At 48.2% G+C, this 13,123-nt stretch overlaps 1 protein-coding gene across 5 annotated transcripts in view; it reads right to left on the bottom strand.

Annotated features, from left to right (window-relative positions):
• The window catches only part of Kcnj6 (potassium inwardly rectifying channel subfamily J member 6), a 251,737-nt gene that overhangs the window by 184,796 nt on the left and 53,818 nt on the right, over positions 1–13,123 (bottom strand). For all 5 annotated transcript variants that reach the window (XR_005976227.1, XM_041673140.1, XM_041673138.1 and 2 more), the window contains exon 2: positions 10,851–10,899. Coding sequence is in view for 4 of the 5 variants with exons in the window: in XM_041673140.1 (XP_041529074.1) it covers positions 10,851–10,881 (31 nt within the window). In the remaining variant the exon portion in view is untranslated. The remainder of the gene's footprint in view (positions 1–10,850; positions 10,900–13,123) is intronic.

Raw genomic sequence — 13,123 nt, 5'->3', positions numbered from 1 at the left:
AGATGACCAATATCATGTTAGGACAGGGAATCCATGCTCGAAGACTCCCAAAGAACAAAAGCCAGGAACCAATCATATCCACTGGTGAACTCTACCAAACATTTAGGGAATATTTAACTTCCATCCTGCTTGAATGCTTCCAAAAGTTGGAGAGGAGAGAACAATTTCAAAAGAGATTTCTGTATTTTCAAAAACTGTTGTTTTGCAGAAAGTATTGACTTTATTTTTCTTGATGATCAACAAATCACCATAGCTGCCTTTTAAAGATATTTTTATCCTCTGAGAATTCCAGTATTTTGATCATATTTACCCCCCTGCTCTAACTCATCTCACGTTTATCTCAGCGATAGACTCCTCTTCATCACTGCAGAAGAACAGGCAGAAAGCAGACACAGTGGCTGACTACAGCTAAGTAGTGTTTTCTGGACAGGGCAGGGCGGTTGCTGGCTGAGCCCAGGAATCCTCCCCCCCCCCCCCAGTCCAGGGAACACACGGCACAGGGCGGGCACTGACGCATGCTGAATGGAAAGGATTTCTGCTGCTTAGCCCCACAGGTGGAGTGTAGGTATATTCAAAGTGCAGGCATCGCTAGGGAAAAAAACACGGCATATTAAAATGCTGACCGTAGTGGACGTTGGTCAGCAATGATTTCTTTTTTAGTATCTTATATGAGCTTCTGAAATTGCAGAACATAACCCTTGGATCTTTGAGAGAATCCAAGAAAGAATAAGCTGATGAGACTTGAGCTGAATAATCTTTCTTTTATAGAAATTTTGGTGTGTGTGTGTGGGGGGGGGGTAGAGGCCAGAGGTCAATGCCAGATGCTTACTTCGGTCTCTCTCCACCTTATTTTTTTGAGGCGGAGTCTCTCACTGAACCTGGAGCTCACCTCACCCCGCCTCCACCCATGACTGCGCTGGGATGACAGGTACCTGCCATGGCAGCTGGTGTTTACACAGGCACTGAGCATCAAACTGAGGCCCCACACCTCTGTGGCAAGAACTGTATGAGCTGAGACACCTCCTCAGCCCAATGACACTAGCTATTCTTATAAGGGCCTTGATAATGAAGAGCAAACTGTGATATATGAGGAATAACAAGACTGTTTGTATTGAATGCCCAGTGGGGGATAATTGCTGTTATATTTGTAATGCACTAACTTTTCACATATAAATATATATTGAACATGTAACGTTAGCCTTCAATGCACCTATTAGCACATACACACATATGTACATTCAGTGTAATAATTTATTATATATACTTGTAGACATGAACACAGGTATTGCTTTGAATGAACATGACTATTAGCTCCGACCCTGCTGGGCAGTTTTGTGACGTTCACTTGCAGACACTCAGAGAAGAGGCCTGAGTGATTTACCCACAGCCTTGTGGTGCCGTAGCCACCACCCCTGTGTCTCTAAAGACCCTCTTGGCTGTAAGGCCTCATGGAAGAGCGTCATCATCAGAGAATTCTGCTGATTACCTAGAAACTTGAATGTCTGCAATTCTGGGCTGCGGAGCAATTTCTCAGTCAGTGTTTAAACACCAGGCTACTGCCCCTGTACACTTGGGCCTGAGATTTAGTATCTTCTGAGAAGAGTAAAATGGAATCAAACCAGAAAGATGCCCCAGCAACACAGGAGGAGGGCGCCTGCGGCACTGCTCAACGCCCCGTTCTGTGCCGTGCCCCATTCTGGGCGCATCCCGGCCCCTTACGTGCCCAGTGCCCCTTGAGGGACGCACCCTGCTCTGCACCATGCCCCGTTTTGTACCGCACTTAGGGCCGCACTCGACTGGGCGATTCGTTACCTGGGTGAAGTCAGGAAGCCCTTAGACCGGCTCAGTACACACATCTGTCATCGGGATGGAGAGCCAGGTTGGGAAGTGGGGTGAAGAGGGGTGTGGAAGATAAGGAAAAGGCAGCAGATTATTGATGCAAGTTCCCTGGAAGGGCTGGGGACTGTCCAAGTGGGCTGGGCTGAATAAGAAGCCAGCACCAGTGGTCTTGGTTGTTATACTCTGAGGTGTCTGAGACATTAAAATGCAGTGTTCTTCTGCTCACCCTAGCCACCCCCTCACTCCCATCTGCAGGGCATCATGGGAGCCCAGCTCCTTTGAACGTGCCTTGCTTGTGGGTGGGCTATATCTTTGGGTGGCTGCTTAGGTATCCTGTACCCTTGTTCAGGACGTGGCCCAGGTATGTTGATTTTATGGGCCTTGATTTTCAGGTTCCCTTTCTGCTCATGAGGGTATGAAAGAAAGCTTTTGGTATCTCAAACTCTAGCCTCACAACCCAAGTGGGACCTGCATCACTGTGGGAGACTTCCTCTCTCCTTCTCCCTCTGTCTGGCTGGCTTGAAACCTGTTGTTCTTAGTGGTTGATACAGGGAGGGGGATGAAGCTGTGGGAGGAAGGAGGGGAAGGATCCTGAGCTTGGCAGGTGGTAGGAGGGTGGAGCAGGCTCTCAGAGTCAGGTGACAGCTTGTGGGAGGAGGGAGGGGCTGGACAGTGAGATGAGCAGATGCTGGGGGTGGGGGGTGGGAGCAGGGAGGGGCTGGACAGTGAGATGGGGTTGCCTGGGATGGGAAGTGGGGAGGATGGAGGGGTTAGACAGGGAGGCAGGGTTGATGACAGGGTGGCGTGAGGGGGAAGTGAAGAAGCATGGGGCGAGAATCTAAAACACATTTACTGTCTTCTTTGGACTGCAAGTAGGGGGTGAGTTTCTGCACCCCCCCCCCCACCTTGTGAGCAAGGGCTCCAGCTTTGGAGAAAGGTCATTTTGCATTTGTGTCTGGAGCCCCATTAGCTTAGAGAGAAGCCTGCAGGGCTGGAGGTGTCATTGCCAGGAGATGGCGGTGGTAGAGAGGGGCTCACAACTTCTGGAAGTGGTGGCCCAGAGCATGGGCCTGCAAATGGTGGTGGCATCATGGCTCAGGCCACTGCCTCCTGGCTGTCAAGCTGGGCTGGCTACTTTGTCGGTGGTCGGTCACTCACTATCAAGGAAGTGAAGACTGAGCAAGGACCACGATCCCTGTGATCCCGAGCGATGGGGGCAGATGCTGAGCGAGGTGCCATGTGGGGGTTTTGCACATGACATTGGTGCCTCTGGGACAGGGACTGAAGGAAGCAGATGAGGAGGGCAGGAGAAGACATGGATGCCCCCAAGCTGGGTTTGGTGTGAGGAAAAGCTTGAGGGAGTAAATGAGTGAGGAAAGTCAATAGGCAGGTCCTAAAAACTGCTGTTTGGGGAGGAATGCCACTCATCCCAGCTTCCGGGACAGAATGACAACCCTGCTCTAGAGCCAGCTTCCTCTGCCACCCCCTCGCCTGCTCTGTGTGGCTGCCAGTCTCCAGGGCTGTGCCGTTCCTGTTTGCCCTCAGGAACATTCCCTCTCAGTAGGCCCGAGGCTCAGGTGTATCATAAGAAAGGAATGCTAATGGCTCAGGCTTCTCCAAAGTCAGGTGACCGAGCAGATGGCTTCCAGGAATGGCTCTCGTTGGCCATTTCTGAATCAATCATGGAGAAAGAAGCTCATGAGAGGAAGTGTGATGGCTGCCAGTGGAGCTTGTGGGCTTGGGGAGGGCGTGGGAGTCAAGAACAAACTCCTGTTAGTCCTGTGTGTCAGTCGTGTGAAAGGAAAAACAGGGGCTGCCTGCCCTCCCTTCCTCTGCCCCCTGTCCTCCCCTGCCCTCCCTTCCTCTGCCCCCTGCCCTCCCTTCCTCTGCCCCCTGCCCTCCCTTCCTCTGCCCCCTGCCCTCCCTTCCTCTGCCCCCTGCCATCCCGTGCCTTTCCTGCTTCAGTACAGACCCAGCTTTCAGGCTTTCAACTAGGAGCAACTATCTCCCCTCCCTGAATCCCCCAGTACAAATCGAGGGATGTCTGGAGACTTGGCTGTCATATCTAGGAGGAGGGTGCTACTGGCACCTAGTGGGTTAAAAGTCAAGGCTGCTGCTGGACATCCTGTCCTGAGTAAGATCACGCCAGCATCCAAATGTCGATGGTGCTCAGGTTGAAAACTCCAGAGCCTATTTTGTTTTTAATTGATTCAGTATCAGAGAAAGACTGTGGGGTGGGGGTCAGAGAGGGATTTTTTTCTACCTACTCAGCTATTTTGTAGAAGGTGAGGGTCACCATGATTCCTAAGATCCAAGAGGAAAGATCACAAATTTGAGAAAATGAGTCTACTTGACTTCCATTTGAATGAAGACCAATAATAACCTTCAAGAATTTCAGGCACGGCACCAAAATGTGCTTGTTGGCTTTGCTGTTTTGTGTATCTTGTGTGTTCCTAGCAGTAGCAATTCTGTGTGCACATGTAGAATGTGGGTACCTCTGCATACATGTGTGTGCATGTGTCATTCAGCAAGTACCATCTAGCTTGTGTTGTGAGGCGGGGTCTCTCACTCCTTGACCGGGCTGATGACCTAAGTGCTCCGGAGACCGGAAATACAAACACGCAACAATACTCTGTGCTTTTCATGTGCTTTCCGGTGATCCAGTCCTCATACCTGTGCAGCAAGCCATTCCCCAGCCCAGGTGGTCATAGGTCTTACAGGGAGAATACAGCAGTTCCTCATACTGTAGACAGGTAAGAGGCTGCCACCCCACCTTAGTTTAAGGGTGAAACTGAAATGATGTACCGTGTGGAGATGCTGTGATCTGGGTGCACGAACAGTGGGGTCTCCTGTCTCTCTGAGGTGGCTTCCCTTAGCCTCCATTCCACATGCCCGTCATTATACAGCCGGGGTTATAGCGGAGACAGCGGGATCCATGTGGGTGAGAGGAAGCCAGTGTGGACAATGCAAGAGTGTGAACTTCATGGCAAGGGGAGTGCCGCTCTTCTCAGTGGCCAGCAAATTAAGACTCATAGGAATGCCTGCCCTGCAGCAGTCAGAGGCCACAGCTGGAGCAAAAGCCATGACTATCTAGTTACTCCAGTGGGTAGAAGATTCCCATGGAGGTGTGTCCTGGGGCCGGGGGAGGGTTGTCTTACCAGAAGTGGTGTTTGGTACCCAGAAAAGAATCCAGTAATCGTGAAGGGTGAGTTCCAGTTCAGGTGCATTTTAAATGATGCTGTAGCTCTCTGAGTGTGAGCCTGAGAGATCGGTGGTTGTGCAGAGGGTGGTAGTGGGAGATAGCTCAGTCCCACTAAATGGGCCTTGTGGTCACTTGAATGTAATTGGCCCCCATAATCTCATAGGGAATGGCACTATTAGGAGGCGTGGCTTTGCTGGAGTGGGGGTGACCTTGATGGAGGTAGTGTGTGACTGTGGGGTGGGCTTTGATGTCTTTTGCTTAAGATTCACTCAGTGTCACTGTTAGCTTCCTGCTCCCTGCAAGCCAACATACAGCTGGCACCATTTCTGCCTGCACACTGCCATGTTCCCCGCCATGATGATAATGGATTGGCCCCCTGAAACTATAAGCCAGACACCCCAATTAAATATTTTTGTTATAAAAGTTGCCATGGTCATAGTTTCTCTTCACAGCAATGAAAACTCTAACTTAAACAGGCTTAGTACAGAGCCCTGGAAGCATTTTTTTTTTTTTAATGGCAGCAACACTTGGCTTCCTCCCTCTGGCACACTCACGCCTGCCCACTGAGCAAGAGAAGGGGCCAGTCTTCCCTTATGGCTGCTGACTGCATGACAGAAACAACCCTAGACCAGTGAAGCCTGTACCTACCACTGTGCAGACCTCAAATTGAACACATTAAAATCCAAACCCACTGCACCGGCTTCTCACATCCTTCCTGCTAGGGCCTACACGCTCCCTCTCCCCCGCGCTTCAGCCGGGCCCTCCCTAAGCTCAAGGCCCAAGAAACTACAAGTCCCACTGCTTCCCTGCCCTCTGCCTCTCCTGCTGGGCACTGTCTTCTCTGGTGCACATAGACCTACCCTTGGGTTGCACGCAGTCTTTCACTTTGTTCTCCAGGCTTCCGGCTGCTTCTCTCTACGTTTGTCCAACCTGCAATCTCCCCATAGATGCCTTTGTAGACTCATTCTAAAATGGTAACCCACTTTAAAACCCAAGCACCACCCTCTCCTTAATCAAAGGAGGAGTCCAAGCTGTTTGCAGCCATTTTATGATCTGACCTCCTGTCTGTGGTCAGCGCTCTGTCCTGTCCTTGTGTCTCAGACCTCTCCTGCTGTGCTCTTTGTCCTATGTTGGTCACTCACACTCTCCTCGGTGGCCTGCTGGGAGCCCGCTCACCCTTCAGGTGTCCTTCAGACCTAGGAGCATGCTGGGGTTTGAAGGAGAAGCCTCGCAGGCCTGTGCCTGCCACCTGTGTCTACCTGACGGGTCACCATAGAGCTTTAGGTGGTGACTCCCCAGAGGCTGTGCGTGGAGCATGAAGCCACCCGTCTCCCCGCTGTTCCGTGCCTTAACACAATGCCAGAATTCCACCAGCTGCTCCTCTTAGGAGACATGATTAAAAACCACTTTGCTTTAATAGAGCTAATTTAACGTGTGGTGATTGTAATTGGTTTCATCTCCTCGTTTCATTTGACGGGGGAAATTTTCAAATCTGAGCTGTATTGGAGCTGGCTCTCTAGTCAGGGTGGGAATTCCCTCTAAAGTACAGCGACGAGAACCCTTGAGCACCTCTAGGACGGGTCCTTGGCTCTGGAGATCGCTCCATCTCTCCCCGGCTGGGTAGGAAGAGTTTCCAAAGCCTCTGAGAATGAGGCTGTGGGCTGCCACTCCCTTCTTTCTTTCCCAAGGGTACTGAGGAGTCTCTGCCCTTTCCCGGCTCTGTGTTATGATCGTGATGTCCACGTGGAATGCACCTGCAGGGCAGAATGGCCCCTACAGATGACCTGAGGACCACAAGGGACACTGGTTGGGAAAGGAGGCTTGAGACACATGTGCCTGAGAGATGCTGGCAAGATGGAGGCAGAAGAAGAAGGGCAACTCTAGGCCTATCAGGATCAACGACATGCCTATCAGGAGACCTCCATCTACTGAGGCAGCAATGCCTTCTGGATATGCTGCTCTTTGGGAGGAGCAGGCAAGAACACAGTACAGGATACTGGCAGGGACTGTACAGGGACCTCATGCAGCTGGAAAAGGTACCAGTCCAGGTCTCCAACCTGTTTCATCCTTGCAACTCCATCACCCCATACAGGGTCAGATCCTGAGTGCACCCCCCCCTTTTTCCCAGGAGCTCTGAAATGGGGGCCAGGAGAAACAGCACAGGCAGCGACCATGAGGCTTTTTACCCATAGCGTTTATGCGAGGACAGCCTGCGCAGGTACTGGTAGTGATATTAGAGACCCTTGGGTGTTTGCATGGCCCTAAACCTCCAGTTTGTCGTCGTGGGACCTTGGCTTGAGAACTCCGGTGTCACCTCTGATGATGGCACAGTTTGAGTCTTTATGTGTCTATTTATAGACCGCATTTAGCTCCACTGGGCTCTGCCTTTCAGATCAATTTCACTCAACCGATGGGCATTAGAATCCTGGGTACTGGAAGGGCAAACTCAGAGCAACGTCATTCACTGTGAGATTTCTGGATGCTCCTTTTTTAATTCTTTAAAAATATTTTATTATTTTGTGTGCATAAGTGTTCTGGCTGCATGCATGTCTGTACACCACGTGCACGCCAGGTGCCTGTGGAGGCCCAGAGCAGGAGTTGGGTCCTCTGGAACTGGAGTTACTGATAGCTGTGAGTGGCAGCAAGGGGCTCAAAACTGAACCTGGGTCCTCTAGGGTCCTCTAGAAGGGCAGTTAGTAATCTTAGCCACTGAATCATCTCTCCAGTCCCTCTCTATTCTTTTTAAATAGAGTTTCTGACAGAGTAAGTAGGAAAATGCCCATTTTATAGATGCAGACAGCGATTGCAATTTAAAGGCTAATTACAAAGCACCCATCATAAGGTGGCAAGGAGGCAGCCAGTTATGGTCTGTGCACTGTGCTGTTTTAGAGCCACTGGCCTCTCTTGCCACCTCCCCTACTTCTCAACGCTTCCTCTTTGCCCCTGTCTTACTGTTTCTCTTTGTGAGATAGTCTCTCTTCTGAGTTCTCCTATATACATTTCCTGTGTTTTTGCTTTCCCTGGTCATCATTTCCCTTTCATGCTGTTTTTATTTTCCTCTCCTTGCTTTGAAAATGAGACATAAAATATTTTAAAGTATTGTATTTATTAAACATAGTTGCTTCTCGCTGGACGCAGTAACCTATTGATATTTTTACTTCTCATGGCTGTGTTTTTTGAGGTAGTTGGTTGGAGGCGTGGGCTGGGAAGACATAGGGAGGGAGGTGTGGCTTGCGAGTCCTCAACAGCATTTTGATAGGTTGTGCTATGAGAAGCTTTGCTGTTAGTTCTCCTCAAACACAGAGGCGATCTGGTAACCAGATGGCTTCTGCTTGGCAGTTTGCCCAGTGAAATGTTTACCAGCTCTGAAAACCCATTTCAGAGCGCCGTGTCCTGGGTATTCACGATTCTGTTTATGTCCCTTTTCTCCGGTGGCCACGGATGCGATGTTCCCACTCGTTTATGGAGTGGTAACTGTTCATTCTCTCTGCGGTTTACTGATTTGACTCTCCTTTCATAATGATGCTCTTATTTCTTTATCAGTGTTTTATGCGGAGTAAATATGCAGTTGTATACTTCATCATTCATGAATTTAATCTCAATATCATGTTTATTTGTTAACCCACGACTCTATATCATGAAATCTAAAAGGTTAAAGTCTGATATACATCACAAAGGTACACATCTTTCCAAGAATCAGTGAGCTGCTACATTTGCTACGTTTGGGCACAATGAAGAAGTCTTTTCTTAAGCCTTTAATCTCCTTGTACCATGGACATAGCTATGATTCCCCTCTAAAGACAGAGCAATTTAGAACAGCTGTCCCCTTTTCTCCTCTCAAGAAGTCAGAGTTCAATTTTGATCGTGTGTGAGTAGATTAAGCCAGAGAGTGTTAGACATGGGTCGTGAGACTGAAACTTTGTTACAAAGCCCAGGCAGTGCTAGGCTCTCAGCGGTTACTGTTTTAGCGCTCAGAGGAACTGTCGAGCTGGGCATAGCGACTCATGTCTGCAAGCCAAGCACTCACTAGAGTGAAAAAGGACTGCAGGAAATAAAAGAAGGAAAATTGGGCAACAGGAGTGAGGAGGAGGAAGACGAACATAATACATGGGTCATTTATATTGGCCCTTAGAATCTGGAGGTTAGAACTTAGCTTGTGAGCTTTAGATAGTGAAGGAGTGGCCACTGTCCATGATCTCCTTATGTGTGTCCTGTTGTGAAAGTTGCGTGATTTCATGCCGTATCTGACAAGAACACAGTTTGAGAGACTTTTTCTTCTTATAAAGACCCTGTTTGTGGGGCCTCAAACCAAGTAGGAAATATTTCCAACATGTATAAAGCCACAGATAGCCCAGGATGAAGCAGGGAGCCGGGCAGAGGACAATGCAGAAATGAAGAGGCCAAGGAGCCCATGCCCGATCCTTCTGCTCCTGTAACCCTTAGTTACAAGACGGCATTGGCCTGAAATTGGGACTCATTTGCACTTGTTTAGAGGTTTGGGGTCAGGAGTTAAAGGAAAGCAAGAATCGAGGATTTCTGACATCCTATATAGAGACTGGAAAGTTCGGGTATTAGGATTTTTGACTCTGCTGTGGGACGAGATTGAAGTCCTGAGTGAATATGTATCGTTGACATGGGCACACAATGGTAGGGACCAATGCCTCAGCCCTGTGGATGTGGCAAAATTTTTCCTGGGTAAGGCTTGGAGGCATGACAAAGCCTTCTTCTGGCTAGTGTGTGAATGCTGACAGGGTATAAAAATACCCACCATGGCTTTTTCCCCTCAATGTTTACACCCTAAAGACTGCTCTCGTGCACAGACAAGCTAAACCTACCCCTTGTTCAACTGTATGCAATGATCCTGCCTTCCCATTTAATCACATCTAATGAACACACAGTGTCCAGGGTGCTGTGGCTCCTCCATCAGGGCAAGGACAGCCCACCCAGGCTCAGATGTCTGTAGCCGTGTGTCTGTCTTTACTTATTCCCCCATTGCCCCCATTGAGGACCCAAACCATGAAAGGATGAGGCACTTTGCCATAGAGAAACCCTCAGCTTCAGCAGTCACACAACCCAAGCATTAAACAAAGGCAGTTCATAGCTCTAAGGATAACACAGAAGGGTTTGCAGTTCCACTTGGACGCTGTTATCAGGAGCGACACATACTTTCAAAAGAAACAATAGCCAGCTCATGCCCCATCCCCATGGTTTTAATATTTAAATGCCATTTGAAGAGTGACTTATTATAATTATTTTCCCTTTCTTCTTCAAGATACTTTGTGGATTCCATTCATTCAGCTTAAGAGCTTAGGGCATTATGACACCGATCATTCAGAATGGAAATTACCGCAAGCTGCTTACAGTTCATGCACGTTTCTTTCGTCTGTTGGGAAAGTCTGAATGACACCTTGTAGGCTTAACCATGACTCATCATCCTGGCCTCTCTATATACTGCCCAGCCCACCAGATAGGCACACACAAAACTTCATCCAACTTGGGCTAAATCTCTAACAAGTCAGGCTGAAATCATTGTGAATTCCCAACCCCCAAAGCAGTAACACAAAATAAATCCATTTCCTTTTTCAGCTCCATTTGTGGGCAACATTTTTAGCCTGGAAACTTGATCCCAACCGAGATGGATTTTGAGGATTGCATTAAGCACACGGATGCAGGGCTGTATACTAGATCAGATGGGCCTTAGCCATCCGCAGAATTAAAGTTAGACAGACAGACAGGATTTTCTCTTTACGTGATTTTTGCATTTCTCCATTCAAAACCAAAAGCAAATAATAAATGTCAGGTTACTCACTCATGGATTCAGTTAACTTGGCCATCGTCATTTCTTCTTTGTGCTTTTCCTGGAGAGGAGAAAAGGCAACGATAAATGAATGTGCCTGAGATCTGGAGAGATGTCGCACGCCGGCTGCCGCCACCTCACTCTTTTTCTTTTCCCTAGCTCAGGTGTAGTACAGCTCTGTTACCGGAGAGTCGCTGGAAACAGCACTGTTAGGACATTAAAAACCTTCCCGTCACTATTGGCAGTGAGCGTCTGTCACACTGATCTTGGATATATATATATATAAAATTGGTGACGCACAACCGGTTTTCAAAACCTCTCTGACACCTGAGTTTTGACACCCATATGCCAAACCTTTGCTCTCTATTTTCCCTGATGGAATTCTTTTTAGTTTTCAAAAAACTAGATTGATTTTATGCATCTTCTTTTGTCTTACTTCTTAGTTCCTTTGGGACTTTGGGATGTCATCGTCTTTGTTTGATGGTTTTCTAACCTCATCTATTTTGAGCTGAACACATTTTGTTTCAACCAGATACAGGTTATAACCCACTGAGTTTAAGAGTCAAACTGATCTACCCAAGAGACTGAATTTGTCCTAATTAAACAAACGCTGGAGCTGCTGAAAAACGGCTCCTTTCTGAGTGGTTCTCTCCTGTTTCCTCAGAGGAACTTGGGTCTCCTCAGTTCCAGACTCAGGCAGCGACTAAAACACCAGTGATGTCGATTCTACTCCTTTCTGGGCTGTTTGACTGTTTGTGGGACTCAGACATTCTCTCCATAAAGTACAGACGATGGTCTGGAAAAACTGCTCTCGTAGCTCCATGCCGGGACAGGAGTTATATGAGGGAGCAGCTTTCAATATGTGTGTGGGCATGTGTGTGTTTGTATGGGTAAGTGTGTGTTTGTAAATGTATGTATGGGCATGTGTATGAAGATGGACATGGATATGGATGAGCATGTGTGTATGGGCATGTGTGTTGTGTATTGTGTAGATGGACATGAATGTGTGTGTATATGGACATGTGAGTATATATGGGATGTATGTGTGTATTTATGGGCATGTGTGTATGTACATGCATATGTCTTTATAGGCATGTGTGGATGTATTTATAGGCATGTGTGTGGATGGGCATGTGTATGTGTGGATGGACACATATGTATAAATAGGCATGTGTGAACATGTGTGTGTAAATGGGCATATGTGTGTATGTATAGGCATGTGTGTGTCGATGGGCATGTGTGTATATGTGGATGGGCATGTGAGTGTATGTGGATGGGTATGTGTGTGTACATATAGGCATGTGTGTGTATGGGCATGTATGGATGAATGAGCATATGTGTGTATGAATGGACATGTGTGTGCATATGTAGGCATATGTATGTATGGACATGTGCATGTGCATGGACACGTGTGTATGTAAATGGGATGGGCATGTGTGTATGTATAGGCATGTGTGTATGTACAGGCGTGTGTTGTATGTATAGGCGTGTGTTGTATGTATAGGCATGTGTTGTATGGACATGTGTGTGTATGGATGGGCACGTGTGACCCAGGTGGGCATGTGCAAGTCATAAGGCAACCTCAGGTATGAGCCCTCACTCTGCTTGTTTGGGGCAAAGTCCCTGTGCTGCTCACACACCTGGGTTAGCTGGCCTAGGAGCCTCGGGATCCCTCTGTCTCCACCTCCCATCTCTCCTTTGGAATGCTGGGATTGCCAAGTCTGATTTATGTGGTTCTGAGGACCCAGATACAGGTCCTCATGTTGTTGTGTAGTGAGTGCTCTGCCCACTGGGCCACCCCCTACTCCTCTAGGCCCACTTCTGTGCCTGTGACTACTCACCGACGTGGAAAAACAACCTTATAAATCTCAGCACAACACACCTGATGCCTTAATCCCCTGAGTCTCGAGCACCCAGCACACGTTTTCCCATGCTAGTGAAAGCAGATGATGACATCACCTATGATTTTCGTGGCTTTCATCTTGCGGGGCCAACCCAGAAAAGTCTCCACTTAATTTATTAAATGTACTCCTCCCCCATTTCGTATATTCACGCATGCCCTTTTGCTCTTTTGTAAAATGTCATGAGGAACATTGCCTCTTGTTCTATTTTCCCACATGGAGACTGTGTTTACTAGTCTGCGGAACTGCCCTTTCCCTCCGCACTTGCCCGCCGGCCCATCTCCGACCAGATGACAGGTGTAACTTGCTGCCTGTTGTTTTATATACTTTTTTCTTGGCCACGGTATCTGGCACAGACCACAGCAGTGTCATCGACTCTTGGCT

This window comes from Microtus oregoni, unplaced genomic scaffold (genome assembly GCF_018167655.1).
Source record: "Microtus oregoni isolate MIOR12 unplaced genomic scaffold, Mior012 000023F_ref0000262, whole genome shotgun sequence".
NCBI classification, from domain to species: Eukaryota; Metazoa; Chordata; class Mammalia; order Rodentia; family Cricetidae; genus Microtus; species Microtus oregoni.
This window is presented reverse-complemented; position numbering and strand designations above follow the sequence as displayed.